At 33.1% G+C, this 27803-nt stretch overlaps 1 protein-coding gene across 6 annotated transcripts; it reads left to right on the top strand.

Moving 5' to 3' along the window:
* spz5 (spatzle 5) lies at positions 1 to 27465 on the top strand. Of its 6 annotated transcripts, none has more exons than XM_036364840.2 (10): positions 1 to 147; positions 612 to 669; positions 877 to 1084; positions 14779 to 14911; positions 15799 to 15950; positions 21210 to 21494; positions 21562 to 21801; positions 21874 to 22070; positions 22137 to 22203; positions 26935 to 27464. In XM_036364840.2, exons 4-10 carry the CDS (start codon positions 14855 to 14857, stop codon positions 27101 to 27103), a joined length of 1167 nt encoding a protein of 388 aa, XP_036220733.2. In that variant the 5' UTR covers positions 1 to 147; positions 612 to 669; positions 877 to 1084; positions 14779 to 14854; the 3' UTR covers positions 27104 to 27464. The 6 variants fall into 6 exon arrangements, with proteins under 6 accessions (XP_036220733.2, XP_036220729.2, XP_036220732.2 ...); XM_036364836.2 differs by having other exon boundaries at positions 6 to 147; positions 494 to 669; XM_036364839.2 differs by having other exon boundaries at positions 6 to 147; positions 497 to 669.
* The last annotated feature ends 338 nt before the right edge of the window (positions 27466 to 27803 follow it).

Below are 27803 nucleotides of genomic sequence, written 5' to 3' on the forward strand. Positions count from 1 at the left end.
AACGCAACGGCCGTCAGTAGGTTTTGTAGTTGGCAAACGGCAGCGAAAACGAGCGATCTCAATGCATGCTTCGCGCAAAGTGTCAAGTTATACCGAACTGAACGGACGTGCTTTTGCGGCGACGCGTGAAACGAAATAGGAATCTATGTAAAAATATATAGAAATATACATATACCTATAAGAATTATATTTAAAATTTAGATTTACGTGAAAGTGTTGGCAAAAATTATATTCGAATTTTTTTTCTATTTTTAGAGAGAAAAATTTATTAAATTTCCATATTTTTTTAAGTTTAAATGAAAACGTGTTTAACTTTTGTGCTTCTATTTAAATATACGTGAATGTGTAGTGTAAGAGGCCAATAAATTGCCTAAATGAAGCAATTAAATCTGAGCGTTTAGAAAGCATTCCACATTCGCACAACTTGTTTTTGCAGTTTTGCTTTTAAAACAGTGTTTCAAATACTAAAATTTTATTTCTTAAATATTTTTAGAAGTGTGTCAAAAGAATCGCTGAAACAAATAATTCACGATTTTTCTATTAAATACTCAGAAACGCTCAAAAAAGAATTTATATGTTACTCCCATTTGTATTCATTTGCGAATTTTCAGGAAATAAAGAAGAAATACACTTCACCTGCGCCGCGCTGTTAGTTCGGGTTTTAATTTGGTAATTTTTTTATTTAAAAAAAAATTAAATAAAAACAAAAATAAATTAAATTAAGTTTGAATGTACGATCGTTAAGGCGATAAAATAACACAAGTGAAATTATTGTGATTTGTGTGCGGTTGTTGTACGAACAACTGACAGCGTCTGCAGAATTGGCTTGAAATAAATAGTTGTGTACGTTTTTTTTTATTTTTGTTGTTGATCTAGCGGTTCCTATTGAACTTCGTTAAGGTGTAGTAAAATTTTTTAGCGCTTTTGCATTCGCACAAACACAATTCGTTCGGCTAGGCACTTATCATTCGTATAGCCTGGATAGTGCTCGATTTGAAGCGGCACGTGCGTGGATTATATAAAGAGCGTGCACAAGTGTGAATAATCTGTAAAGTGCCGACCACGAACGGAATACGAATAATATGTAAGTGATTTGAAATATATTGTTATGTTTGTGCGTTGAAATTTGGTTATTTTGGTTCCTTTCTAATCTAGTTTTATTAGAATATATTAATGAGACGTTAGTGCGATTTTAGAATTTTATATTTTGGGATGCATAATTTATTATAAATTATAGAAAAAGGTATAAACCTTCTTTGTTTTTTTTTTTGCTATTAAGTTAAATAATAAAATCGGATTTTTGCAAAAAAAAACGAAAAAAAATTCTTTAACATGATACAAAACAGATGCCAAGCAGACAAAAAAGCTCGTGTCATTTAAGGAAATCTTTCGTCTGTAAAAATCGGTTTTTTATTCATTGCAATTTCTATCGAGAACTTTAAACCGATTTGCTATATGATTTCGATATAGCATTTCTTTAGTAATTAATAAATTTCAATTGTTTAACTAGTAGAGAACAATTTTTTTTTATGGATACAACTGCCTCTAAGATAAAAAGTGCTGATTTAGTCATCGGACAATTAGTAACTTTCCAGATTTTCTCTCAGTACAACACAAGATTTTTTACGCTCAATCTTGCTCAACAAACTTAAGCACAATGCTCTTATAAGAACAGAAACGTGATGAAAATATAAAATTTTAATCTAAAATTAAGAAATAGGTATATTTTTCAGCATTTGGCTTAATTTTATTGATTCAAAACCGTCACGTGATGTTTTGTCACATCATATGATTAAATATCACATCACATGACCTATGTATATTAAATGACGTTTATTCTTTTTCGGAATATTTTGTGCATATTTTTGTGTTAGTATTTGTATTAGTTATATTATGTTTTTTTTAAGAAGTTATCAATATTTAAAGTCAAATCAGTTCAATTCAAATACAATGTGACATCAGATCTTGTCTAGCAACTCCTGTTTGAAATGATTTGTAAAATTTTTTTTAACTATATTTTAATATATATGTGAATGGCATAAAGCAGCATAAAGATAAGATCTGACTTTACCAAGTACTGTTAAAAGCTGCCATTGGGTATAATAGCAAATCGCTAACATAATTGATTATATAGCAGAATCATTTATTTGGACACAAATGAACACACTTTTTATAGTAAAATTATATTTGCAAATTATGCTTAAAACTTTGAAACTTGGTTGTTCACAAAAAATAAATTTAAAATATTTATTTCAATTCAATCTTTATTGAATGCATATCATAAATCTACAAGATATGCCAAACAATTTAAGGAAACGAAGAAGGCCGATTGACACTAATCGACGACAATGCCAAATTTGGGCGAAACAACTTAGCGCTGAAGGTTAAAGCATCAAAGCAATTTAGCAAATGCAAAAGAAAATAGCAAAGTACTTGTATTTTTAAAATGTTTACACTTAATTAAGTAACAAGATTGATTGATATGACCATTGAGCTATTAACAGACCTTAACCATGCGGGTGGTTGCTTCATTTTAATAGTTTTATGCATAAAAGGTGTTATATGTATATAGATGTTTATATACTTACCTATACATACAAGTATATAGTTGTGTATTTTAATACTTTGGCACTAACATAACGTTGAATCTTTTGGCTATTGTTTCGTCAAACAATTGTTGTGCCTAAAAAAAGCTACACAATAACTATTGCGAAGAGTTTTGAGTGCATGCTGAAGGCGTAGACGTCACATAACGCGTATACATATGCATTTATATTCATATGAATATAGTTTAAGCCAACGCCAAAACTTATCAAATCCCAACAGAGATACACGCGTCAAATGTTCATGGTTAAAGCCGGCTTTGTTGAGATCAACTAACATCAAAACCACCACTATCACAACGCAGCCAGATAAAATCTGACAGTTCAGCAAGCACAGTATAAAATAAGAAAAAACGCAAACTTCGGTTACACCCAAGCTGGTATACCCTACACAAATAAAGAAGTTTTCATATAAGAACTTGATTTTGATTACTCAGCTTGTATGAAAGCTATATGATATAGTGATCCGATCTTGAGAATTTTTTCAGTGGTTACAGTTTGTATGGCAGCTATACACTGTAGTGGTCACACATCGTTGGTTTCGATAAATAAGTCACTTCTTAGTATGGAAAGGACGTATGCGAAATTTCAGATCGATATCTCAAAAACTGAGGGACTAGTTCGTATACAGGCTCGTCATGCTGATCATTTATAACTATATACATTTTATAGATTCTCTGACGTTTCCGTTTGGCTGTTACAAATGCCGTGGCAAGCTTAATATACCTTGTTAAGGGTATAAATATATAAATATATATATATGTAAGTAGTTATATGTGTATGTGTGTGTGTGTGTCGTGATGCTTCATTTATGGTCTGTGCAAAGTTTCCACGCAATAAAACACATTAACGCTGTCTTAAAGTGAATAAAACCATAAACAGATAACAAAAAGCACACAATCAACGCCAATGCACACAGCCACATACACATACACATACATGTATAAATTTACACATGACTTAGGCAAAACAACGGCTGTCAATCTGCCTGTCAAAATTCCAATATTTTGTCAAACAGTTGGACATGCGCACACACAAACAACCACACAGAAAGCAACTATATAATAAGCAAAAGCAAAAGTGTTGAAATAACTGTTAAAAATTGTTTTGCACAACTTTTGTCATGGCTGTCAAACATTTTGCGGCACTGCGCAATAGCAGGGAAGCTAAAAAATTTCTCGCATCGCCTAGAGGACACCAGAAATTCAAAAGCATAAATATACAAAGTGAACGCATTGCAAAAAACTGCGAGCTACCTACAATATAAATATTGTATATATATATACAAATAAATATAAATCATTGTATACATAGGTATATACATATGTATATGCTGGCATAATAAAATCTGCCCCCGCTGCTTTTGTGTTTAATTTGAAATTTTTGGGCTAGTCTCTGGCACAGTGACCGGCATTGAAATGCAAATAAATTCGCTATTCTGCGAAAAAACCTACAAAATTATCTACTGAAGTACGGGCGGTTTGGCCGTTAAGCTAACTGTATTATTTGATGATGCCATTTCGTACAGTCAAGCGGGTTGTAGTTACTTTATTTCATAAGGTTACCTGTTTTTATTATTCGGAAAGAAATTATTTGCTGTTCGATACTGTAAGAGTGTTTTACGTATATAGGTTAGCACCCTAGTATTGCAATATGGCAACTCACAACTTTATCGTAAAGTTGGACATTTTTAAGCTATTTGTGTTGTTTACAGTAACTTAAAATATTCATCTCAGGCTAAAAATGGAATTAAAGCTCGAACATTTTCGCACGATTTTTTTTTACAACTTTAGACGTGAACTAACTCAGCAACAGTGCATCGATGAACTTAATCAAAAACCAGTGTTTATCGATGGTATGGTTAACTCGATCGAGGTCGTAGATCATTCCAAGACGAATGTCGTCCAAAACCAGTTGTTGTTCCGGAAACTATTGATGTTGTGTGCAAACAGATATTGTCATATCGTCTGTAATCTGTCGTGAGATTGAGATATTCTAGAAAACTTTCCTCATGCAAGGTTATATGGACACCTGCGTGCTAAATTAGTTAGAGATAGGTAAAAGAGTAGCTTATGAATATCCTTTATAATGTGTTAATTTTTTATACTGTGAGCCTCTTAGAATTTTGTTACGCTACATAATTACTAACATGCCTGTGGAACTTTTACTTCAAAATAATGAAAGCATTGAGAAGACTTGAATTCATTTTCGTATGTGTTTCGTGGGCGATTAGAAACAGCTTTAATACATATTCATTCAAAAAATATTTTCCTATATATTCATATTCCAACATTCTTTCAACGTTTTATGCATTCTTTTTGTTTCCTTTTCGCACTTCGGCACTTTGGCACACTCATTCAGAGTTGAAAAAAGTTGATTGATTAACTTGCAAAATCAATTAGCGCATTGTTCGCGCCCTCATTAATATTCAGCTACGTATTATATGTGGTACATGGGTTCATAGAATGGATATTATGCGCACACACCTGCTGAAGTGGTAATAAGAATGACCTAAGGTCCGTGTATGGTTAAGTGCTTTGTGTATTTGGTGTGGTAATGGCGTTCAGCATGAATAAAGCGCATTCAACAATAAAATGAATTTATTTATGAAAATGTATACCCAATACTAAAAAACCAAAAATAAAAATGTCAACTTCTGCTACACCGAAGCTATAATACCCTATATATTTCTTATAGCACTTTTTATAGCACCACCGGCCAAACACCGATTTCATGAAGATATTTTGTCAAATAAAAGAGTTTCAATAAAAGAGCAAAATTTAGATTTTTTTAATTTGTATGGCAGCTATATGACATAGTGGCCCAATATCGGCAATTCCGACAAATGAGCCGCTTCTTGGGGTGAAAGCGACGTTTTCAAAACCATATCTCAAGAGAGACTAGTTCGCTTAGATATAGGCATATAAACAATTTCGAGTTTTCGACTGGGAATAACAAACTAACAAAAATTAATAAAATTATTCCAAAATTACTTTTCGTTTATGAAAATGTTTTCAAAAAAGTTGTTTCTAACTAATAGCTCTTAACTACTAACTTATTTCTTCCGAAAACTTTCTACGAATATTTATGAAAATTTAGTGGGTTACTTTTAAGTTAGAGATGTATATTTTCTTAGATTTTGCGAAACATTCAGTGAGAGCTGCATTTTAATTTGAATTTTTTTTTAATATGTTATATCGATACGGAAAATTTTTTTTTACTTAAGAAAAGTTATTGCCATCGGATCTGAGTGAGATGAATTCGAAATATGAGATGTGTTCAAAGAAAAGGTGAATTTTGAATTTTTTTCAATATGTATTTTTTTTACCTTCAAAGTAATCACCAACGATATTTCCAATCTTGATATCATTAATTTGTGGCAAAACGCTTTCCTTTATTTGGCTTCTTCAGTTTTGAAAATACGACAAGGTCGCAGGGAGCCAAATCTGGTGAATACGGTGGTTGAGGCATGATTAAGGTTTTGTTTTTGGACAAAAAATTACGAATAAGCATTGATGTATGAGCTGCATAACTTACTTATAGTATTTGATATTAACTGTACGACCTTTTGGTAAGAACTCAGGATGCACCACACCATCTGGCAGCTTCCATTGAAGATTGGGTCATGGTTTCGACGTCAAAACCATATACCCACGTTTCGTCACCAGTTATGACCCGTTTGAGCAAACTTGGAGCGTTGTTGACGTCATCCAACAACTCCTGAGCGAAACTAATGCGACATTGGTTTTGCTCAAAATTTCGCAAGAAAAAGTTAAAATCGAAGAGCACACAAAAACGTGACTAACCTTTTCTGTTGTCAAAAACAAACCACTAATCGAAATTGACTCCTAATGCAAGCATACTTGTATAATAAACATATTATAATAAACATATCCGATTATAACAAAAACAAAATATCGATAATCGAATGTACACAGCCTGCAAAAAATCAAAATTCCCCTTTTCCTCTGAACACATCTCGTACAAAAGAATCGAATTAGAAACCTAACGCCAAACTGTAATACAAAAGCGTTCCGACTTAGATTAAGGGTGGTCTGTATAATGGAAAGTCTGATAAAGCTAAAAAAACTTTATGAATACTAGATTGGATTAACCCGAAGCCGTTTGATGCCAGAGATGTAGTTGTAAGTTTAAAATTGACTACCGATGCTCGAGTAATATCTTAAACTCCCTCTTTTTATTTTAGACTTTGACCCGTTCGGTATTGGGGCTTTCCTAAAACATGAAAATGGATAATGGGGTCTAAGTTATTCCGTATATGAATTTAATCTTTATGTAAAAAGATATACCATCTGCTTTGGGGTATAACATTTAAACTAATCGATATTAATCGGAAAAATATCTTTCCTAGATTGGTACAACCTTTTTATGTTCGTGAGAACTTGGATCTCCATATGTCATTATTAGTATGTATTTGCTGTTTGCTTGTCTGGAGGGTTTTCCGTGGAAAATGAATCGAACAAAAAGTTTGCTTGAAATATTGTGTTTGAAATTGAGTCACGATTATGGAATCTTCAAAAATGTTGGCGAAGTGTTTTGCAGAGTTTACTTTATCACAAACACAAGTATTTGGGTGGCACAAAGCATTCAGTGAAGGACGTGAAGTCATGAAAACTTGTCTCATGCAAGTCAACCATCCACCTCTGTTAGTGACGATAAAAACGAAAAATTTAAGCAAGCAGTACTAGATTATCGTAGTGTTGACATCAGAGTGATAGCAGAGATTCTCAGCATTTCATATAGAGCGACTCAACACATTTTGGTTAATATTTTGGGTATGAAGTATGTCAAGGCTAGACTTGTACCAAAATACCTGAATATTTTGCAAAAACGACGTCGAGTAGATGTCGCAAAAAAGTTGCATGATAATGCAGATTAGTACTTCACATTTATCAAACGTATTATTAATAGTGACGAGACGTGGGTTTGTGAATATGACGTCTAAGCTTTCCTACAATCTAACGGTCGCTTCAAAAAGGAATAAGCGCTGTGATTTTAAAACTGAACACATATCGTTTACAAATGAACTAGTCTTCTTATAAAACTATTGTTTTATTATTTTATAGTAGGTTATGTACGCCAATTGTATTTGTTTACTTAAAGCAACAATTGTAAAAGTAGTCCGGTACCTAACGCAACCCCCATACAAGGAAGGAGCATAAGAGCAAAAACATATACAGTTTTGTGCATAAATTACGCACATATGCTACATATGTAAATTTATATTGACCAGGTTTTCGGACCACATTTTTGTTTGCTTTCAATTTGACTTGTTACGCTCCCGGAAGTCTAACAAGCGCGTACTGTTCTTATTACCAGACAATATGAGTACATTCTATGTGGGAACAAAAACACCACTTTATGACTTTATATTTAATTGAAAAAAAAAAATTAATTACTTTCAACTCAATCTTGTTATTGCGTGTCCATAAACAACAAGACATATGTATGTACATATATGTGGTGTGTTTCAATGGTCATGCAAGGCGAGCATTGAAAATCGGTTCTCAACAAGTAGGTAATAAATACTTAAAAGTAGTTTGAACGAACTTTGAAACACCAATTGTAATTCATTTTATTTGATTTTGTTTTTTTTTGTTACTTTTCAAATATATGCACGTCATTGCTTGACATAAAAAGTTGTTTGATTTGCTATCAACGCGATTCTATCAAATTTATGGGTTTACGCACGCAATTGAGGGCTTTAAATGGTATTTTTCCACCGGAATTAAATTACTAACTAATTGAGCTGTTAGAAGAGCAAGCGCATATAACAAAATGACAAAAAAATTTTATATAGTTGTATTGCATTTTTTTTTTGCAATTCTTTTTCGCATTGTCTCTCAAAGCAATTTGACCACACCTTAACTACGCAATTATGTCTAGAGCTACAATTGGCGTAAATAATTCAAAAGTAATATTAATGATAAGAAATAAATTATAAAGTAATTGTTTCTTAAACCTAATACAAAAACTATCATTTAATACTACATGCGCATTAGAAACCAATTTGCCAATTCTCTGCGTTTATTTTCATGATTTCATATAATTTTCTATTATTTCTTAATTATACTAGAAACAAATCTTTATTTATATAACACACTTTTTGTGACTTTTTCACTTAAAAGATTTTGTCTTGCAATTACGAGGTGTTATACTTGTAGTTTTTCTGTCGACGAATATATAACTAACCAAACGAACGATTAGACGGTCATTAAGTTAGAAAAAGTGCTACTAAACGTTTTGTCAGCGCAAAGCAGTGTTTGGTAATTGATTTGATTTCGTACGGTTGTTTTGATTGTTCGTGTTCATTAGCGAAATTAACTAATTAAGCGGCAATTAAAAATTAAGAGCTCAGTTGAATCAATTATTGGGTGAGTTAAATAATATTAACTATTCTCAATTAGATTGGGTTTATGAAAATCGTTTCTTCGTTAGTTGTAAAAACTGTTTTCCCGATTTAAAGCGGCACAAATACGATGATAAATCTAATATAAGCCCTGTATATATTTTTTCTTGCTAAAATATTATATGAAAAAGTTGCCTCGAAAGTCAAAAATTTCGTTTCATTACCTGAACTTAAAAAATTTAAGTCTTCCTACAAAAACGCACTGTAAGATAATTTTTGACATATTTTTGACCATTAAATAAAATGCAGCTGGTATTTGAGAGCGCTTTCGATCATATAATTAACATGCAAATATATTTTTGAGTGATGCCTTGCTGTGATCTTTAGGTCTTTCAGTTTTAATCTTGAACACAATATATCGAAAACCGGAAATAAGCACACGAAGCCATTAGTTCAGGGTACTATAATTTGATGTGCCCATTTGGGTTCCAAGTTTAATGAACTTTTCAAATCTATAATCTATGCTATACTTTACTTATCACAGTACATTTGAGAACTGCAGCAGTGTGATTAGAGGACTTCGCCGCTTTTTCTTGCGAACGTATTTCCTAGAATTCCTCGACCTTAAGTCCATTTAAATCTGATGTTAGATATACTTTAGGTATCTTGCTTCTTTTCCATTCTTTTCCTTGATATTATAAAGACTCAGTAGATGAGATGTACGCATTTGTGCATTTTGATTATATGATATATAATTTCATATGGCGAGATTAACCTGAACAAAACCTTTTTTCTAAAAATATTCGAAAACTTCACATTCGGCACGGAGAGCTTAGTTTTAAAATTTTGAGGCAAAAATAAAAATTCCTTAATAAAATCAGTATGTCACCAACCACTAAAAATACTTTTATGGCTACCGATATGACCACGACATGCAATAAAAATGCTCTCTTGAAACTTATACTTTATAAAATATTCTCTTAGATCGTCCCTAAGATAAAGTAAATACAATTCGAGAGCTCTGAGCTTGTATGTCACTTATTTGTACTTAATTTAAGAACAAGCCTATCGTATATTATAAAGGTGTGCTTCTATTAACATCGGTATCTAAAATCTAAATATGATATATATGATAAATAATATATGTGAATACCTATGAATTCTTTTCATAGTATAACACATCGAGAGGTTGATTGGGGTGGATACAAAATAGTTATAACGCTTGGGAGAGACAATTTTTTGACACCTGTAATATGAAATATTTTTAATATATGCCAATGTTGGATAAAGCTCGTGTAGCTTAGAGTATTCCATAAAGCATTTTAGAAAATGACTTTGTCGTATGATGTTAAATTAGTACCACCGCCACAAGAATTAAGAAGTGATGCTAGGGATTATTAGGAGTAAAAGTTTCGAAAAAAATATCACGATTATAACTTAACTTTCTTACTTGTGAATTAAAAAAACTCAATTTCATAACACATATATCGAATGTAAATATATTTAAGAATATTCTCCAAAAATTTGCTAATAGTTCTAGAGGTATGAGCGTATTTGTAAGAATTTTTTAACTTTATGTAATCGACACCTAAAACTTTAAAGGTATTTTTCTCGATATGCTGTTTTCAGAGTCGGTGAGGAAAAAATTTCTCCAAAACGGCTTAAAATTTTCATATGATCTTCTTTGATTAATTTGTCAGGTAAGATTTTGACAATAATTTAAATTTTTAAGCCACTCTGTAGGGTAAATTTCACAAAACAACTTTTTTTTTGGGAAGCCGCCATTTTGTCAGAAATCATAAATTTGCTTAGTCTTTCGATCATTGTTTGTGTTCATCTTCATTAATAACAATTTGTTTGCTTTTTGGATTAGAGATAAGCCAGAGATAGGCCAGACACCTTTTTGGAAGATCCTCTTGAAAATTGGCTATGGAATCATGCGAGTTTAATATATTTTATAATGGCATAGTGAGATCAAAGACAAAAACAATGTCAATCTATCGATTGCAAAACTTCCAATGAGTTGCATCAATCGCTTGGACGGTGGCTCTAAAATAATGTTTAATATCAAGATAGACATCACAAATAGAAGAAGAAGCAGAAGCTATATTTATAAAAATAAATTAGTGGGGGATATATTTTTAGTTAAATTAGTATTCAGACACAATCTCACTCGATACAAAACATGTTGGATATTCCAAATTGGTTACATGGGGGTTTTCCACAATTTTCAATCTCATAACGCTAGGTAGGTAATACCTTACTATTTCCGGACTCTTGTTGCTGAAATGAGTTAATACCTTTTCACTTTTTACTTTCTAGATGTGATCTCAAATAACTACAACAAATAGTTAAAGTGCACCTCAAAGTTAACATCTGTTCGCTATTGAAACAATAAAAAGTGTAACTTAAAATTTAGTTCACAAATTATTATATAACTGGCATAATGCACTGGTTGCTGCGAAATTCACATGCAATTCAACCAACGCAGCGCAAAACAATGAAAATTTGCTAATAAAAAAAAGCATAACAACAGCATTTTACTTTTCCTCACAGATGCAACTACCAACTGAATACGAAATTAGATTTTATAACACACAGACAGACGGACATGACTAAATCGAATCAGCTCGTCACGCTGATCATTTACAAGAATATATATATTTTTATAGAGTCTCCAAATTTTCGTTCTGGGTGTTACAAACTTCGTAGTGCAAGGTATAAAAAATTTATAGCTAATATAGAAAAATAGCTAAAACTCAAACTGTCACCTTTCACAGGTTTAAAATAAAAGAAATAATGTTGATACTCACTCACACACACATACATACATACTCCAATGTTGTTAACTCATCAGACAGCAATTGATTTTTTAACAAAACGTTAATTTATGCCAAGCGATGAGCCAGTCATGACGGCACTTTTATTATCATTTTGTTGTTGTTGTTGTCAATTGTTTTGCACTTCTTACAAGCATTGTTTTTGTTTTCACTTTTGTAACTTGCCATATCTATTTATTTGCTTAACCGCGCAGTGACACCCGTAAATTATATGCAAGATGTTTTGTACAACAACAACAACAACAAAAAACACTAAAACGAGATAAAAGATAATTTTAAAAATACTTAATTAATAGTTATGACACGTTAACTACTCAGTAAGCACTTATTCAGCTTAATGAGTGACTGCTGGGCACTACGCCCACCTGAGCGTGCGCTGACGTTAATTTCATGCTTATTAACTGTTAATTTATAGCAGTTTTTCGTTTTAATGTTTAAATTAATGGCTTTAGGAAATGATCGTTATTATTATAAATCACTAATCGAATACAAAGAAAATTAATATTGTGATAATTTTCGTAAGTAGCAAGAGTGAAATTGACAATGAGGGTAATTTGCTCAAAATTAGGTTAAACGTTAAATTAGAACATAATTAAGTGTATTCTGTATAAGACTACTATTAGAAAGTGATAGTAAAATATTTTGTAAACTTTTTTTCTAAGAAAAATTACAATTATTTTTCCGTCTTTAGTTATTTAACTAAGTCACAAATCATGCTACAGAACTTAAATTTGTTAAAAGAAGCTGAAAGTTTTAACTCACAAAGTAAGTAGTAAATTTATCTACCAAAGTTACCTTAGTGGAAAGATCACTTTCAAGAATTTGTTATTCACCCTTTATACATAGATTATGTTGAATATAACTAAAAGTGCGATACCCCTCTTAGGAAAAAGAATAAAAACAGTAAATTTTACCATATATATAGATATGCGAATAAAATTATGCACAAAAAGTACTTTCAAGGTCTGGCACATCTTATCTGAAATTTTTTGAAATCGGACAATAAGTTTTCAAACCCAATATACCTAATATGGGTACCTTAGTGCTCTTGAATGACTATATATCGAAAATATTAGTCTATATATTGTAGATATTAGATATCTTAGTTATATGATCTGATGCTAAATATGAAGAAACTCTGGTTAATACTTCTTCTAGTCCGTATATTCTCGACGTAATGGTTTTCGAACATCTGGTTGGCTCTATTTCATATATGTGTAGCGATCAATTTACTCTGTATATGATATATTTTATTACCTATAAAATGAATTTGTGCTAAAAGTCCATGAAATCGCTCATTATGTTCTCCTAATCTCCTATTATTTTCCAAAAATTTTTATTTTGACGCTTCTGATTTATTGTAACCGATTTGTGATATATTCGAAGGATGAAAAAGAATAATAAAATCGCACACCCATGATAGAACGGTTAGACTCAAAGCTACCATAAGTGTGGTAACTCTCTAATGAATAAGATCTGATGTAATGAATTACGTTGGCTTTTTTATTTGAGAATAATGAAATAGAGTTGGATCAGATTTCCCCCACATTCATATATGAAAGTTAAGGATTTTTGTTATTCTAGTTGAACTAATATAATAAATACTTGTATTGGGAAGAAATATTATCATGAACATACCTTTGTTGGGTGCCAAGAATTTATAAAATCAGTCCTCGATCCTACCTTACCTAGATATCATCTGATCAAATTTGATTCGGACTCGTCCATTTAAACGAAAAGTTTGTCTGGATTTGAGCAACTTGTTTGCTTGAAATTTTGAGTTTCAAATGGAATCACGGTTATGGACTCGTTGAAAATGAAAACATGAAAGTTATTTAAGGAAGGTAGTCATGAACACAATTATTTGAGCGGCACAAAGCATTCAGTTAAGGTACTGAAGTCATCGAAAACTTGCTACATGTGTGCGTGAAAATCTTCGTGTTCGCATCAAAAAGATGGCGGAGGCTCTCAACACTCCAGTGTTGATTGATTCAACTTATTTTGGTTAATGTTTTAGGTATAAAGCGCGTCAATACTAGATTCGTACCAAAAGAACTGATTATTTTGCCGAGTAAGAGTCGTCGCAAAAGAGACGAGACGTGCGTTTATAAATATGACGTTGAAACTTTCCAAGAATCCAGTGAATGGTGCACAAAAAATATGCCAAAACTGAAAAAAGCAATATATACTGAAGACATTGAAGGCCAACCCAACCGAGCCTTGTAACAAGTGTAGGGAAAACTAAATGAGATTAATGTTGGCAGCTTGCACTGGCTCAGGAGCATATTTTTAATGCGATCATATAAATTTGTATTAAAATACGTGAAAATGCAGTTTTTTTGTTAGAGTTTAATTTGATCAGTTGGTATACCCCAAATTTTATTTCAGGTCCTTTGGTTGACGTGCATATTTTGTAGATCAATATTACAATAAATTTAACCGAAAATGTTACAATTAAAATAATGTGCGATTTAATTAGGTTAAGTTATTGATGAGCAATGAACAGCATTTTTTATTAAAAAGCTTATTTAATGACTTATTTAAATAGTTCATGCAGGGTTATAGCATCTTCGCTATGGGGTTTTTCGCTTTCACTACTGCTAATTCAGCTTTGTATTTGAAGATTATGTCGGAACTCATGACGTTTGAGTATAGCTTTCTTCAACATGATTATATTTAATACTAGGTTTCTTTAGGCAACCACATTACAACTATATACATGTATATATGCGATTGAAAATTTTGCTGAAACAAAATTGAGTCACTTTAAACTTTGATGCGATAACTCGCATTGAAACATTACTAAACATTTTAATAAATTTATAGTTTACGTACTCATTATTCATGCCAATTATCATGTATGTACATAAGTATTTATGAATATAATTGTATTTAAATTACCAACAAATTAGCCAATGAAATAATTAACAAAGAATGATTTGAATTTTATGCTTCCTCTTTTCAGCTGTTTCATCGCGCTTCACGTCAACACACACACAAATGCCTAAACCACTCGTAGATAACTCCGCATCTATGTCACAATGAAGAGTATTATTTCTCGTTTCTATAGTAATTATGGCTTTAGTCTTATTTATGTGGTAAGTTGCATGCTGTATACAAACATTTTATTGCTTCTAAAATATATGCATTTAGTCTAACGAGCAATCATAAATCATAGCTAGTTATATAACGAGTACGAATTTTATTGGCCGAGATTTTATGTTTCTGTTTGACAGCACATTGTGTATTCGTTCGTGGGTAATTAAAAGTTAACTCGAATGTGAAAATTACTTTTTTAAATAGTAGCTAAAAATATTAAAGAATCAATATATAAGCAATTATGTGATATAGATATGTGTAGAAAGTTGAGCTTATGACATAGGCAAAAATTCGCTCCGACTGAAATGGTTTGATCATTGAAAAAGTTTACATATTCTAAGGATTTAGTTTTTAAATCTCGCATTCAATTTTATATTTATTTAAGGGGTCTTGATACGGATATGGAGAGACTAAAAACATTTTCTTAAAACACTATTCATCGTTGTTTGTTGAATTTTGTTGAGCACTGCACTCGGAAAAACATAAAATTGTTTCGACAAGTAAGATCAAGACATTCCAGTGAACTGATCGACGCTATTAGAAAGAGTTTTACCCAAAATCCACAAGGATCGGTATAGTTACCACATTCAGCATTTTGGAATAATTGGAACCGCTGATAAACCCTTCATATTGTTTATAATGATTAAACAGTTCTCAAAGTGAACCAGAGCAAATCTAAGCCACTACGTATGTTTATGTTAAATTCCAGTAAATATTGTAAAGAAATTTGCTGCTACCGATTTTATGTTAGCCTTGAAAAAGTACTGAATAACTTAATAGCTCCACAATAACTTTATATTAGTCTCATACTTTATTCTGATTCATACTTTTATTGCCTCTGTTTCATTTTATGGTGTCATTAAGTTTACGTATTTTTACTTCTCAGATACTAGTTTATACAACATCAGCGCACAGTGTACCGTCTTGCGGTTTATATGGAGCGCCGCCGTGCCAGTTTGTACCAGCGCCGCCGGGACAAACACCTTCATGTGCTCGACCCGGTCGAACCTACTGCGAGCATGTGGACAATTATCCAACGTAAGTTAGTAAAAAACACAATTTTTTTTTGGTTATTATTCAACCGAGGGACTTTATTTGAAAGCTAGTTAATTTTGGTACTAGAGTTTTAAGAATGTATGCGGAAGAGGTAAAAAATGTCGAATACTGGTGATATTATTTAAGTACCTCAAACGTAGTATTACGTTATGTTAAGCTGTGTATTTTTGTGTTATGTAATGTTTTATTATGTTAAGGTGTGTTATTTTAAGTTAAAGTAAGTTAAGTTAAGTTGTTGTATGTTAAGTTAAGTTAAGTTATGTTGTGTCTTAAGTTATGTTATGTTTAGGTATGTCATTTTAAGTTATGTTATGTTATATTATGTTAAGTTGTGTTATGTTAAGTTAAGTTAAGTTCGGTCATGTCATAAGTTATGTTATATTATGATAAAAGGTTATGTTAAGTATTGTCATGTTAAGTTATGTACTGGTGATATATTTTGAGTACCTCAAACGTAGTAGTACTTTCTACGTTATGTTAAGTTGTGTAAGCTTATATTATGTTAAGTTGTACAGTTAAGTTGTTTTATTTTATGTCAAGCTATGTTATGTTATTTTAAATTGTGTTATGTTGAGTTAAGTTAAGTTATGTTGTGTCATAAGTTATGTTATATTATGTTAAGTTGTGCTAAGTTATGTTATGTTTAGTTATGTCATGTTAAGTTATGTTATGTTATATTATTTTATGCATAACATAGCATAATGTTAAGTTATGTACATATTTTAAAGTGACCAACAAAAAATAAAACAAAAAGTTTTTTACTTAATCACACTGACTTGATATGAGAATTACTTGTATAATTTTTTTAGGCTGACAAATTCGCATTTTCCACTATTATTAGCTAATTAAACAAAGGCCAAGCAAATCTGCTAATCTTCTGGTAAAACCACTATACGTCAAAGACAAATGTTTAAGCAATTAGGCAAAGCCGGTAACGGTGACTGGCTTGGCGCCAATATATTTTATAGTTTTCTGTTGCTTACCAAACTTACGAACAAATCACTTCGTGTAGAAAAAAGTAAACTAAAAATAAACTTCATAAAAATTGCCAATACCTTGTAGTTTTATGGTATGTGTGATAACTAAGTAGGTGCAGGTCTATGTTTTAATAACCACTATTTTAGTTATCCGCAATATAGGAACTCCGCAGTGAACTTAAAATTATTTATTCTCCATATTACTAAATAAAACATGTAGACGTGAAGAGATTGTCGCTGAGTGTCTGAAGGCTTAAGTGGAAATAAATTAACGCTTACGTATGAATGTTTACAAAATAAGTCTAAGTTAGAGGCAATAAATAAGGTTTTGCTCCAAATGACGGTGGTAGGTCCACTTTTTAAACAACGAGACAAAAAAATATAAAACGAATACATTGAGGTATCAAAAAAAAAATGTAGACACTGCTATTGATTAAAAAAATACATAAGTAGCAAATGAAATTAAAATGTAAAATCTTTACAACAACAATAACTAAAAGGCGGCGACTTATGAAAACACATTCCAAATTAAAATATATATAAATTTGTTCATCCGGATTAGAATCTATTATAGCCAGCCAAGCGTGTTCACTCAAAGTTTTGTAGAGCGTTCACCTCTAAAGTGCGAAGTAACAAACCTGTACTGATAAAAAACTATATTTTCACGTATTTTAATACAAATCTCTATTAACGCCTACAACATAGGCTCCTCAGCCAATACAAGCGTGCCAACACTTTACCCGATTTCCGAGTGCCTTCAGCGAATTTTTTTTCGGTTTCGGCTAATTTTCGCAAGGCCATTTGCTAGATTGTTGGAAAACTTAGACGTCGCATTAAAAAACACACGATACCAGTAGTGATGCATTTGAAGAATATAGGCTTCTAACTACGTTATCAAGCATCTATTTCGCAACCTTTCTTCGACGTCGTTTTTGCAAAATATTTAGGGTTTTTGGTGCCTATTTAGCCTTGACACGGTTCATGCCCAAAACATAGATCAAAATATGTCGGGTTAATCTATAAGAGCTGTTTATATCCTCTGCTATCTCTCTGAAGCCAACACCACGAAATCAAGCACTGTGTCTTTAACTTGTTCGATGTTATTGTCACTAACAGAGGTCGTCCATACGATTCGCATGAGGCACGCTTTCGATAACTTCCTTACCTGTACCGAATGCTTTGTGCCACTCAAATACTTGGGTTGGTGATAAACTAGACTCCCTAAAATACTTCTACAACATTTTCAACGATTCCGTAACAGTCAATCCATTGGAAAGCAAAACTTCAAGCAAACTCGTTATTCAATTCCTTTTTTTTATGGTGAAAATCGCCAGACAAACTTTTCGCGTCGTAAGCAAACCGCTACCGAACACACACTAACTGATGTATGGAGATCAAACTTCACACGAACATAGAGAAAGGCTCTATGAATTTTTGTTAAAAAATTTCTCAATTTGCGCTTGCAGCTTAAATGGATCAGTCCATGTCGATTAGATTTGCCATCTGACACATTAGAAACCCGAACTGTTCATTAAGTTTCATTTAAAGATAGGCGACTTTAAATATAGCCTACAAAAATAATGAAATATAACTCTATTGCGTTTTAGGTTTCTTGAAAAATACCAAAGAAATTTTCTTTCAAATTCAAGTAATCACCAACAACATCACTTAAAGAAAAAAAATCGTTTTCGTATACCAATTCCGAACATATGAGGTTAACTAAAACGTAAAACTCAAGACAGTATAATGATATTTTGGAAGGTCTGAATCGAATGAAACCTTAACATCACACAGTACATGCGATATAAATACTACTAACCTATACCGAAAGTTGTAGATTATTTTTGAGCTACAATGACTTACTACATATAGGTTTCTGGGTTATTTCAGTTAGCAACTACTTCTATATATTCTAAAGGGAATGTAAATGTATATTTCCATACTTTTATATCCCGGTGAATCCATATGCAATTCAAATTATTGCTTTATAAATTTGGAAATAAAAAAATGCAGAGTTATTAAGGTCTAATGTTTAAAAATGGTCGAATTTAAAAATTTGTTCTGTGAGTAAGGAAACAGGATAGGAAAGTCTTACTTTCAGGCAACTTATAGTTGAGTGTATAAAAATAAACAGGGAAACAAATACAAAAACAAACTTTTGATTTTTTTTAAGTCCTTGACTTTAGGCCTGTCCCTTAAGACATATTATGTGAACGTCCACAACTCTGACAAAAGATATACAAAATTGAGGAAAATTAATTTATTAAAGCAATATGAGAGAAACCTGTATTACATAAACCAACTTTAAAAGAATGAAGACACGCATTTCTATAAAAACTGTGTCAATGGCACTAAGCATAATTAGTGGCAACTTAGTGTATCCTTCATCAACATTTACAAACATATTTACTATAAATAATTTTATTTTAATAGTATTAGCTTCAAAAGTTAGGAATTTTCGTTTTATGCAACACGAATATTGTGCGTGTTGTAAATAGTTTCTTTTTAAGCCTCCTACGCCTGCGGCGCAACCGCATAACGCCAGGTAGCGCTGTTATAAAGTTTATGTAAATTCGCGCTAATACATGTCTGTGGACTTTTAACCGAAAGCTTCTTACACAACTTTATTGTTATTTATTCCGTGTTTTTTTTTTTACTTTTTGGGTTTTTGTTAGTGGCTTGCTGTTAATCTTTTGGAGAAAATACCTGTTTTACTGCCCCAGTCACCAAAATTTTATTTAGTCGCACCGTCCGTCCATCTGTGATTGTGACCGTCTGCTTGTCACATGAACACAATAAACTGATGGATTGCCTACAATATGATAAACCACATTTGTGGGATTTTTCTTTTTGTATTTTAATCGCGCACACTTTTACCGTTTCGTACATTTTGGTTGTCACGTGACTAGAATTAGTTATACGAGCGTTGATTTAATGTTGCTGCCAAGTTTTGAATGAATTTAACAAAGCAAGTTTGTTTACATAATCAAATCGAATGTAAAGTTACACCTTACTTTTGCTTTTTATGGTCGTATACGTATACGGTATTGTTTAAAATATATATTATGGAAATTTTGTATTGAAACCAATTTAGTGTTACAACCGTTGAAACATTTGTGGTAAAGTGTTGTAAAGTCTCAGATAATATTATGAGAAAGAATAAGACGGGTTTTTCCTACCTCACGTGATTAATTGTTTAATTTTTCCATAACATAAGCCATTCTAAAGATTGATATTATCTGCCTAAAGGGGATCACTTTTAGAGTAACTGCTTATGGTAACATGGAAATATCCAGTCTCGGCTATAATCTTCTATAATCTCCCTCTCTTCGACTCTAGGATCGACTAAATGGGTGAAGTTAGATTAGGTTACGGTGTTTATCCTAGTAACAAAGGGCACTTGGGATCTACATGAAGAGAGAGCTGTGAACGCCGATCCTTTATGATGCCAAGAATCTCTAACTATAGATTAAAAGACAGTCATGTATCGACAATATGATTCCAAAGTCCCTCGTGTAATAACAATTCCAGCCAATTCGCTTGGTTCATTGAAAGTATGACTACCGAGATGTTTTAACCTCAATCTAACAAAAGCGGACGTTAGAGGAAAAAGGTTTCAAGATGTTTCCACCCCGACTTCCTCCATAAAACTATAGCAATTTGTCCCATTAATTCCCTTTTTCCATCAAAATGAACGGTACTAAACGTACCTATAATACCATCTGATCAAGTTTGACTCGAACTGGTTCATTTTCCCAATTGTACGCCCACCTCTGTCAATGACCATCTCATCGAAAATGTTAAGGAAACAGTGCTTGGAAGCCGTCGTGTAGACATCAGAGAGATAGCAAAGGATCTCAACATATGTATATTATGTATCGACTGATTCCATTTTGATGAGAACTTTGGGTATAAAACGCGTCAATGCTAGACTGAAAGCAACTCTCTTCTACACCTTTTCTACTCAACGTTCGCAAAAGAGATGGTTGACACGTATGTAGTTGAGCGTCCTATATTGATCAAACGCTGCATTACTGGTGACGCGACATGAAACTGGTAAAATCGAAATTCGCTTAAGACACTTGCCATTCCAGCCTAGACTTATAACAAGTGTATGGAAAATTAGATTAAGCACTGGCATGCTTTTATTAGCACAAAAGGAGCGGAAATAAAATATGTATTAAAATAAGTGAAAATGTTGTTTTTTTGTCAATCTGTGCACAAAATTACTGAACACTTTGCTTTGTTATCTTTTACTTCACAGCTATCTCATTAAGCATCTCGTCCATAAATGGGGTTATGAAGCTAAGAATCTCCTCGTGGATGAATCGTGGGATGAATTCGCTGCATTGACGTGGCACGAGTCGCCCGTTTTCTACGATCCAGCCTTTATTTTTAATCGCCCCTATAATAGCGGTAGTGATGACTTTAATGGCTACAAATATGCCACACCCAGTGCAAATGGAAATGGCGGTGTCGGAGCCGGTGCTACCAGCAATAGTGATAACACATTTATCATTACAAAAGCACAGACGACAGAGACTCCCACGTGAGTTGAAATATATATACTTCTATAAATGTGTATGCAGAAATTTTTTTTTACATAAATATTTCAGCTTCCTCTTCTACACCTCCGCTGGTCAGCGGCCAAATAAAAATGAGGTGAACAGCTACAGCGGTACAGGGGCCGGTAGTGGGCATAAAGCTTCGTCGAATAGCCCCGCCTTTTGGCTTAAACGCATAACACGCAATGTTGACGGTGTGGTGGGCGTAGAAGTAGGTGGTAACTTAACCGCCGCCTTGACTTCGTACGACCCCGATGCCGACCCAGTGACGGTTAGTCATGCGAAACGCAGGTAATTGCATGGAAACGCTACAATCTCTAATTCTTATTTGATTTTCTTAATTTCTATTTGTTTCCTTTTTAGCATTACTTCATCCTATCAACGCACATCATCTTCATCGAAACTGTCACGTGACGTATCACTTAATATGGATCTCTTGGATATCGTCGGCGCCGATAAGGGCGCCAAAACGCGTACCAAACGACAAAGTCCCGGACGGGAAACACTCTGCAAGACCACCTCACAATTTATTACACCACAAGCGGCGCTTAACAACAAAGGTGAGTTCGAGTTATTGCGGTATTATAGCATTTTTGTTTACCTTTAATATTTTTTTGTTTTGTTAGGCAATTGGATGTTCGTGGTGAATGAACCGAGCACAGCGCGCCAAATGGTTAAAGCGGAATTGTGCGCGTAAGTTTGCTATAATCCAGTTTACAGTTACTTTTCACTATAATCACCGGGGGCCAGCAGTTTACAGAAACTTATGTAGGGTGTCCATAATGTATTTAAAAATAAAAATTTAGTACAGGGTGTCAGTAGTTACATAAAATATCTAGTATTTTCACTACTGGAAAGAGTTGGCACACTGAAAAAAATTAATGAAATTTCCATTTTAAGATACACTGAATTTACTTTAAGAAAAGGTAGTACTGAAACCTAATTTTTTTAAGTGTGTTCACTTAGATGATTTTGGGATACTACCAAACAATTTACAATAAGCTGAAAAGCGTTAAATCAACCTCATCAAGCCTAACTACTTGTGTTTGAATACTTCTGATATCATTGTGAACTAGAAAACTAAAATCTGCAAATTAAACTATCTATCTAACTATTGTAGTCGTTAAATTAATTAAAGCATTGCTTTCATTCCATTCTCTTTACTGTTAAGAACTCTTATAGTTTCCCAAATCATGAGTATATTCTCGCAGATAACTCCTCAAAATGTGACAGTTAAATCAGGGCTAGATTTCTAAATCACCGTAGATTTCCCCTTGAACTTTGATTGCTTATTCTCTTTGCACACGATCGCAACCAACACGACCGAAGCAACCAACAACTCTAAAAATATGCACCTTAAATTAATGCCGAGTTCACTAAGAGGATACAATTATATCTTATACAAATAAGACCGAATATTATGAGGCGATGCAGTATCTGAATAAACGTAATAAATTAGTATCATGAAATATGATACATGTAGCAAGAACACGAACAGGATATACATGACGAGAACTAAACACATACCACCTGTTATACAGCCCAACGATTGACGATGTACTCTTTTTAAATTCTAATCCTGCCAGTTTCATGAAAGTTTCGTTTAGTGATCTTTTGACATAGAATTTTCTGCTAGGTTTTGAGATTTTCAAGTCGATCTTACCGACAAAGAAATCGAGGACGCCTTTTGAGTGTTGAGCATTTGTAAGAGGGGCAACGATAATATTTGTAAGATCAAATTGTGGTAAAACACCCTGTGTACGCATCGGTTTCCATCCAAATGTTGGAAAAATGGAAACATCAAAAGCTATACATATGTATATTTAACATCTGCTCTGGCCTCAAATAACGAATTATGAGTCCGAAAGTAAAAAAATAATCGAATAATTTGATGTCTATCTTAGTATCTTATCTACAAGTAGTAAAACTCGGTCTTAAACAAGAAGGTTTTCTATAAGATGTCATCATTTCTACAACTATCATCTGATCAAATTTGACCCAGACTGGCAAAAAAAAGTAGTAAAACTCGGTCTTGAACAAGAAAGTTTTCTGTAAGAAAACATCATTTCTAGAACAATCATTTGATCAAATTTGACACGGACTGACAAAAAACTAAATTTCTAAGTCTTCGTTCTTATCTTCAAAAAGGCTCCTGATCAAATAAAAGCATGCCCAACGCTCAATTCAATTTTCCAATCACTTGTTGTAAGTCTTGTCTGGGATAGTGCCTACAGTGCCTTTGGCGAATTTTGGTTTTTTCGATTTTGAATCATGTTTGAAGCGCCATTCGATAGATTGTTGTACAGTTGTAAAGTTCATAAACCCACGCCTCATCACCAGCAATGATGCATTTAGGAATGTTGGGTCCTCAGATACCTTGTCAGGGATTTCTTTTAAGACCTCCACTTGACGTCGTTTTTGCAAAAAACACAAGTTTTGAATTGACAGGTTTCATACTCAAAACAATAACCTAAATATATTGAGTCAATCCATCATCAGATCCTCTGTTATCTGTTTCTTTAACTATTTCGATATTATTGTCATTAACAGAGGTGGATGGACGACTCGCATGAATCAAGTTTTCGATGACTTCACGACCTTCACTTAATGCTTTCTGCCACTTAAATGCTTGTGTTTGTGATAACGTAGATTCTTTAAAACACTCTTGCCACATTTTTAATATTTCTGTAACCATGATTTTATTGGAAATATAATAAAAAGGCTGAATTATCTTTTATTATCTTAGACGCCGTTAGTTATTAAGTTGTATACATATATTTTGATGTTTTTGGAACCAGGATCGGCAATTTGTTGCTACCACGCAGTTTTACTGATCTAATAAGCAGTGATCGCTCATATATCGTAATAAATTTTCTGCTAAATTTTACTTAACCAACAAAGATCACGATATAAAATTGGTACGCGAATTTAAGAAGAGTTTTTGTAATCTGTATGAATGCAAACTTTATAACGCTTTCAAATTTATTCAAAGCGCTACCAGTTGCTTATAGTAGGGGAAGACAAAGAAAAGCATTGGAATCGTGCCAAATTCTATGTGTTTTCAAGCGCTCAAAAATATATTTTTACCCTAAATCTCATATTTACATACAACTGACTCTTTGTTGAATTAAATAAGTTATAATTGGCGCCATGCATACCGGCATAAACGCTGTTTTTTTTTGTTGTTGGACAAAAAGAGTACCCCTTCAATTTTTTAGCGCGCTACACGCCACACTTATTGACACATAAATAATATAACTGTAAAATAAAAGGAAAATCAAAAGCAACTGACACAGTCTTAACCCTCAAACGAACAATCAATCAGGGGAACAAATTAGCTGCATGCAAGCTTTTCTAGTAGCTTACCCTGCACACAGGGATACCCAACGGAATGGCATATATATATTTTGGAAGCATTGTATTACTTGCACATTCTGCATTTGAATTCGAGTGTGTAGTATTGGTGCAATGGGAGAAAGAGCGCAGTTCCCTGCTACTCTTACATTGTGCTTCTTTTCGGGGAATATTTGAGGATTGCTTGCTTTCACAGTCCAGTAATAATTGCGGTTAAATACAAATTTAACACCTCTCAGCACCAAAAAGAAAAAAAAACAACCACAAAAAAGTTTATGTATATAAAAACACTCGCTAATATTTGAAAAAATGAAATTATATAAAAAATGCTTAAAAATAACTGGGTAAAATTGGGTCAGCGACAAAGGAAATGTCTGCGCGTGCGCGTAAACTCTGCTGGCGGTGCTAACTAAGGTCCTGCTTGTTATTTATGCGCAAGTATGCGTATATGATTGCACGGGTTTGCGCCAGCAAGGGTACATGATTCCCTCAATATATATATGTATACACATATATACATATGTAAATGGGTGTGTGTGCATGCTTGAAAGGTTCCCCTAGCAGCAGGAAAAATTGCGTACAAAGTGACTTTGAACCAAAGGGGGTATTACAAGATGATTTGCTAGGGGACAAATAAAGGCGATAGCCACGCGCATAGCCAAACAACAAGGGGATCCCAGTTAGAGAGGGACAGAAATGCATAATCGTTGTAAGGGAAAGACACGCGTGCAATGTGCAACATGGTATATATTTAAATATATAACCATATTTTTTTTTTATATAAAAGTATATATATGTGTGTGTAAATTCCTTGCTACAACGAGTAGCCATGCGAATTACCTTAGAGAGATCTACCTACAACTTTTAATTAAACAAACACTTGTTACTGCGGCGCGTACAGCTTGCAACACGCATGTGTGCACACTGAACCTTTGTATGTGCAATACATATGTGTGTGTGTAAACACAATTCGATGCGCTTATGTGTGTGAACGTGTATATAATATGCATTTAATTGTGCATTGAGCAAAAACACAACAACAAAATAGCAAAAAAAACAACAACAACAACAAGAAAAAAAAACGTTAACTTCGGTTGCACCGAAACTATAATACCCGTCACAAATTTGGAAGATCCCATACAAGAATTTGATTTTGTTCAATTAGTTTGTATGGCTCATCTACCTGCCAGTGATCTGATCTAAAAAAAAATTTCGGAGATTGTGCCGTTGCCTCGGGTAATAATCCATGCCACATTTCGTTAAGATATCTTGTCAAACATTTTTTTTTTCATACAAACACTTGTTATCGATCGATTAGTTTGTGTGACAGTTATATGTTGTAGTCGTCCGACTTGAACACCTTCTTCGGGGATCATGCCATTGCCTAAAACAATAATCCGTGCTCGATTTCGTAAAAAAAAACTTCTAAAATAAAAATATATGCCTGTAAGGTCTTGATATTAACTGGTCAGTTTGTATGGCAGCTATAAGCTGTAGTAATCCGATATCACTGGTTCCGATAAATGAACAGCTTCTTGTGAAGAAAAAGATGTGTGCAAAATTTCAGATCGATAGCGCAAAAACTGCAGGACTAGCACGCGTATATACAGACAGACAGACAGATGGACATACTTGTCGACGCAGCTCTTCATGCTGATCATTTATATATATATTTTATATGGTCTCCGACGTTTGAAACAACAACAAAGCAAGCAAATTAAATTGCGTGCGAACCTGCACAGGATACGCTCTAAGCTGTACACGCATTACTGCTGCTGACGTTCTTGTTGTTGTTATTTTTGTTGTTATTGTTGCATTTTTGGCATTCTCCGCTGATGCTCGCCACTTCGCCACTCACCTTTATTGGACCTTTAAAGTGCATTTTTTATAGCGATACACATGCTTGTTGTTGTTGTTATTATTGTTAATGCATTTTATCTCTATATGGTATATACACTTGCTGCTGTTGTTTTTGTTAACGCATTTATTTTTTCATACTTTTTCCTTTTATTATTTTTTTATATTTATCTTTTGCCCTCATTCTCATTTTATGCTCATTCGTTTTTGCAGCTCGAACACCTGCTCGAATCTCTGCCAACTGCCCAACGGTTACAACTCCAGATGCGAACAGAAATTCGTGCAGAAACGCCTGATTGCCCTGCAGGCCAACGGACAAAATCTCTACACGGACTCATTTTGGTTTCCGAGCTGTTGCGTTTGTACGATAGCGGCGAATTGAGTGCGCCACGATTGTCTTCAGCTGGCCGGAAGAATGCTGTAGAAGTGAATGCACTTAGGCTGAAGATTCTTACAAATCATTGTTTAATTAATTTATGGAGACTTTAATTTATACATATATGTAACGAATTTGTTAATAATGCAAGCATAGAACAAAAACAAGAGCAAGAAACACTCATGTGAAAACTCCAAATCATGAAACATTAGAAACGAAAAGAAAAAACCCTTTCAACGATCTGTAGCATTAAATAATTTGTAGCGAAAAAAAAGAAGATATTTGTAATAATTACATTAATTTAAAAGCGATAAAATGTGAAAAAAAACAATTTGTATTATTGTCAGTAATTGAAAAAAATAGATGTTCAAAAAATTATGAATTGGCGTGAATTAATTTTACTAGGAAAAAGGAAATAAATTTAGAAAATTTTAAAACAAAAAAATAAACGTGAAAAACCGCTAACTTCAGCTGCATCGAAGCTAGAGCACCCTTTACAGGTGCATGCATGCACTTCTTATGGCATAAAGGGTATAACAATATCATTAACTTCATTTTAATCGCTCACTTTGTATGATAGCTATATGCTATAGTGGTCCAATCTGATACGGTCTAGATTATGGTGAGAGATGATAGCACTGTTTTGAACAATAAGCTATGTCAGATTTCGTGAAGATATCTCGTCAAGTGAAAAAGCTTTACATAT

The sequence above is a fragment of the Bactrocera oleae genome, chromosome 6, assembly GCF_042242935.1.
Source record: "Bactrocera oleae isolate idBacOlea1 chromosome 6, idBacOlea1, whole genome shotgun sequence".
Classification (NCBI taxonomy): Eukaryota; Metazoa; Arthropoda; class Insecta; order Diptera; family Tephritidae; genus Bactrocera; species Bactrocera oleae.

What these genes read in the sequence shown, in the direction of transcription:
- spz5 (XM_036364840.2), top strand. Translation starts at nt 14,855, where the DNA reads ATGAAGAGTATTATTTCTCGTTTCTATAGTAATTATGGCTTTAGTCTT. An exon ending in GCTTTAGTCTTATTTATGTG is followed by an intron (nt 14,912 to 15,798) that starts GTAAGTTGCATG and finishes TTTACTTCTCAG; the next exon opens with ATACTAGTTTATACAACATC. An exon ending in CAGACGACAGAGACTCCCAC is followed by an intron (nt 21,495 to 21,561) that starts GTGAGTTGAAAT and finishes TAAATATTTCAG; the next exon opens with CTTCCTCTTCTACACCTCCG.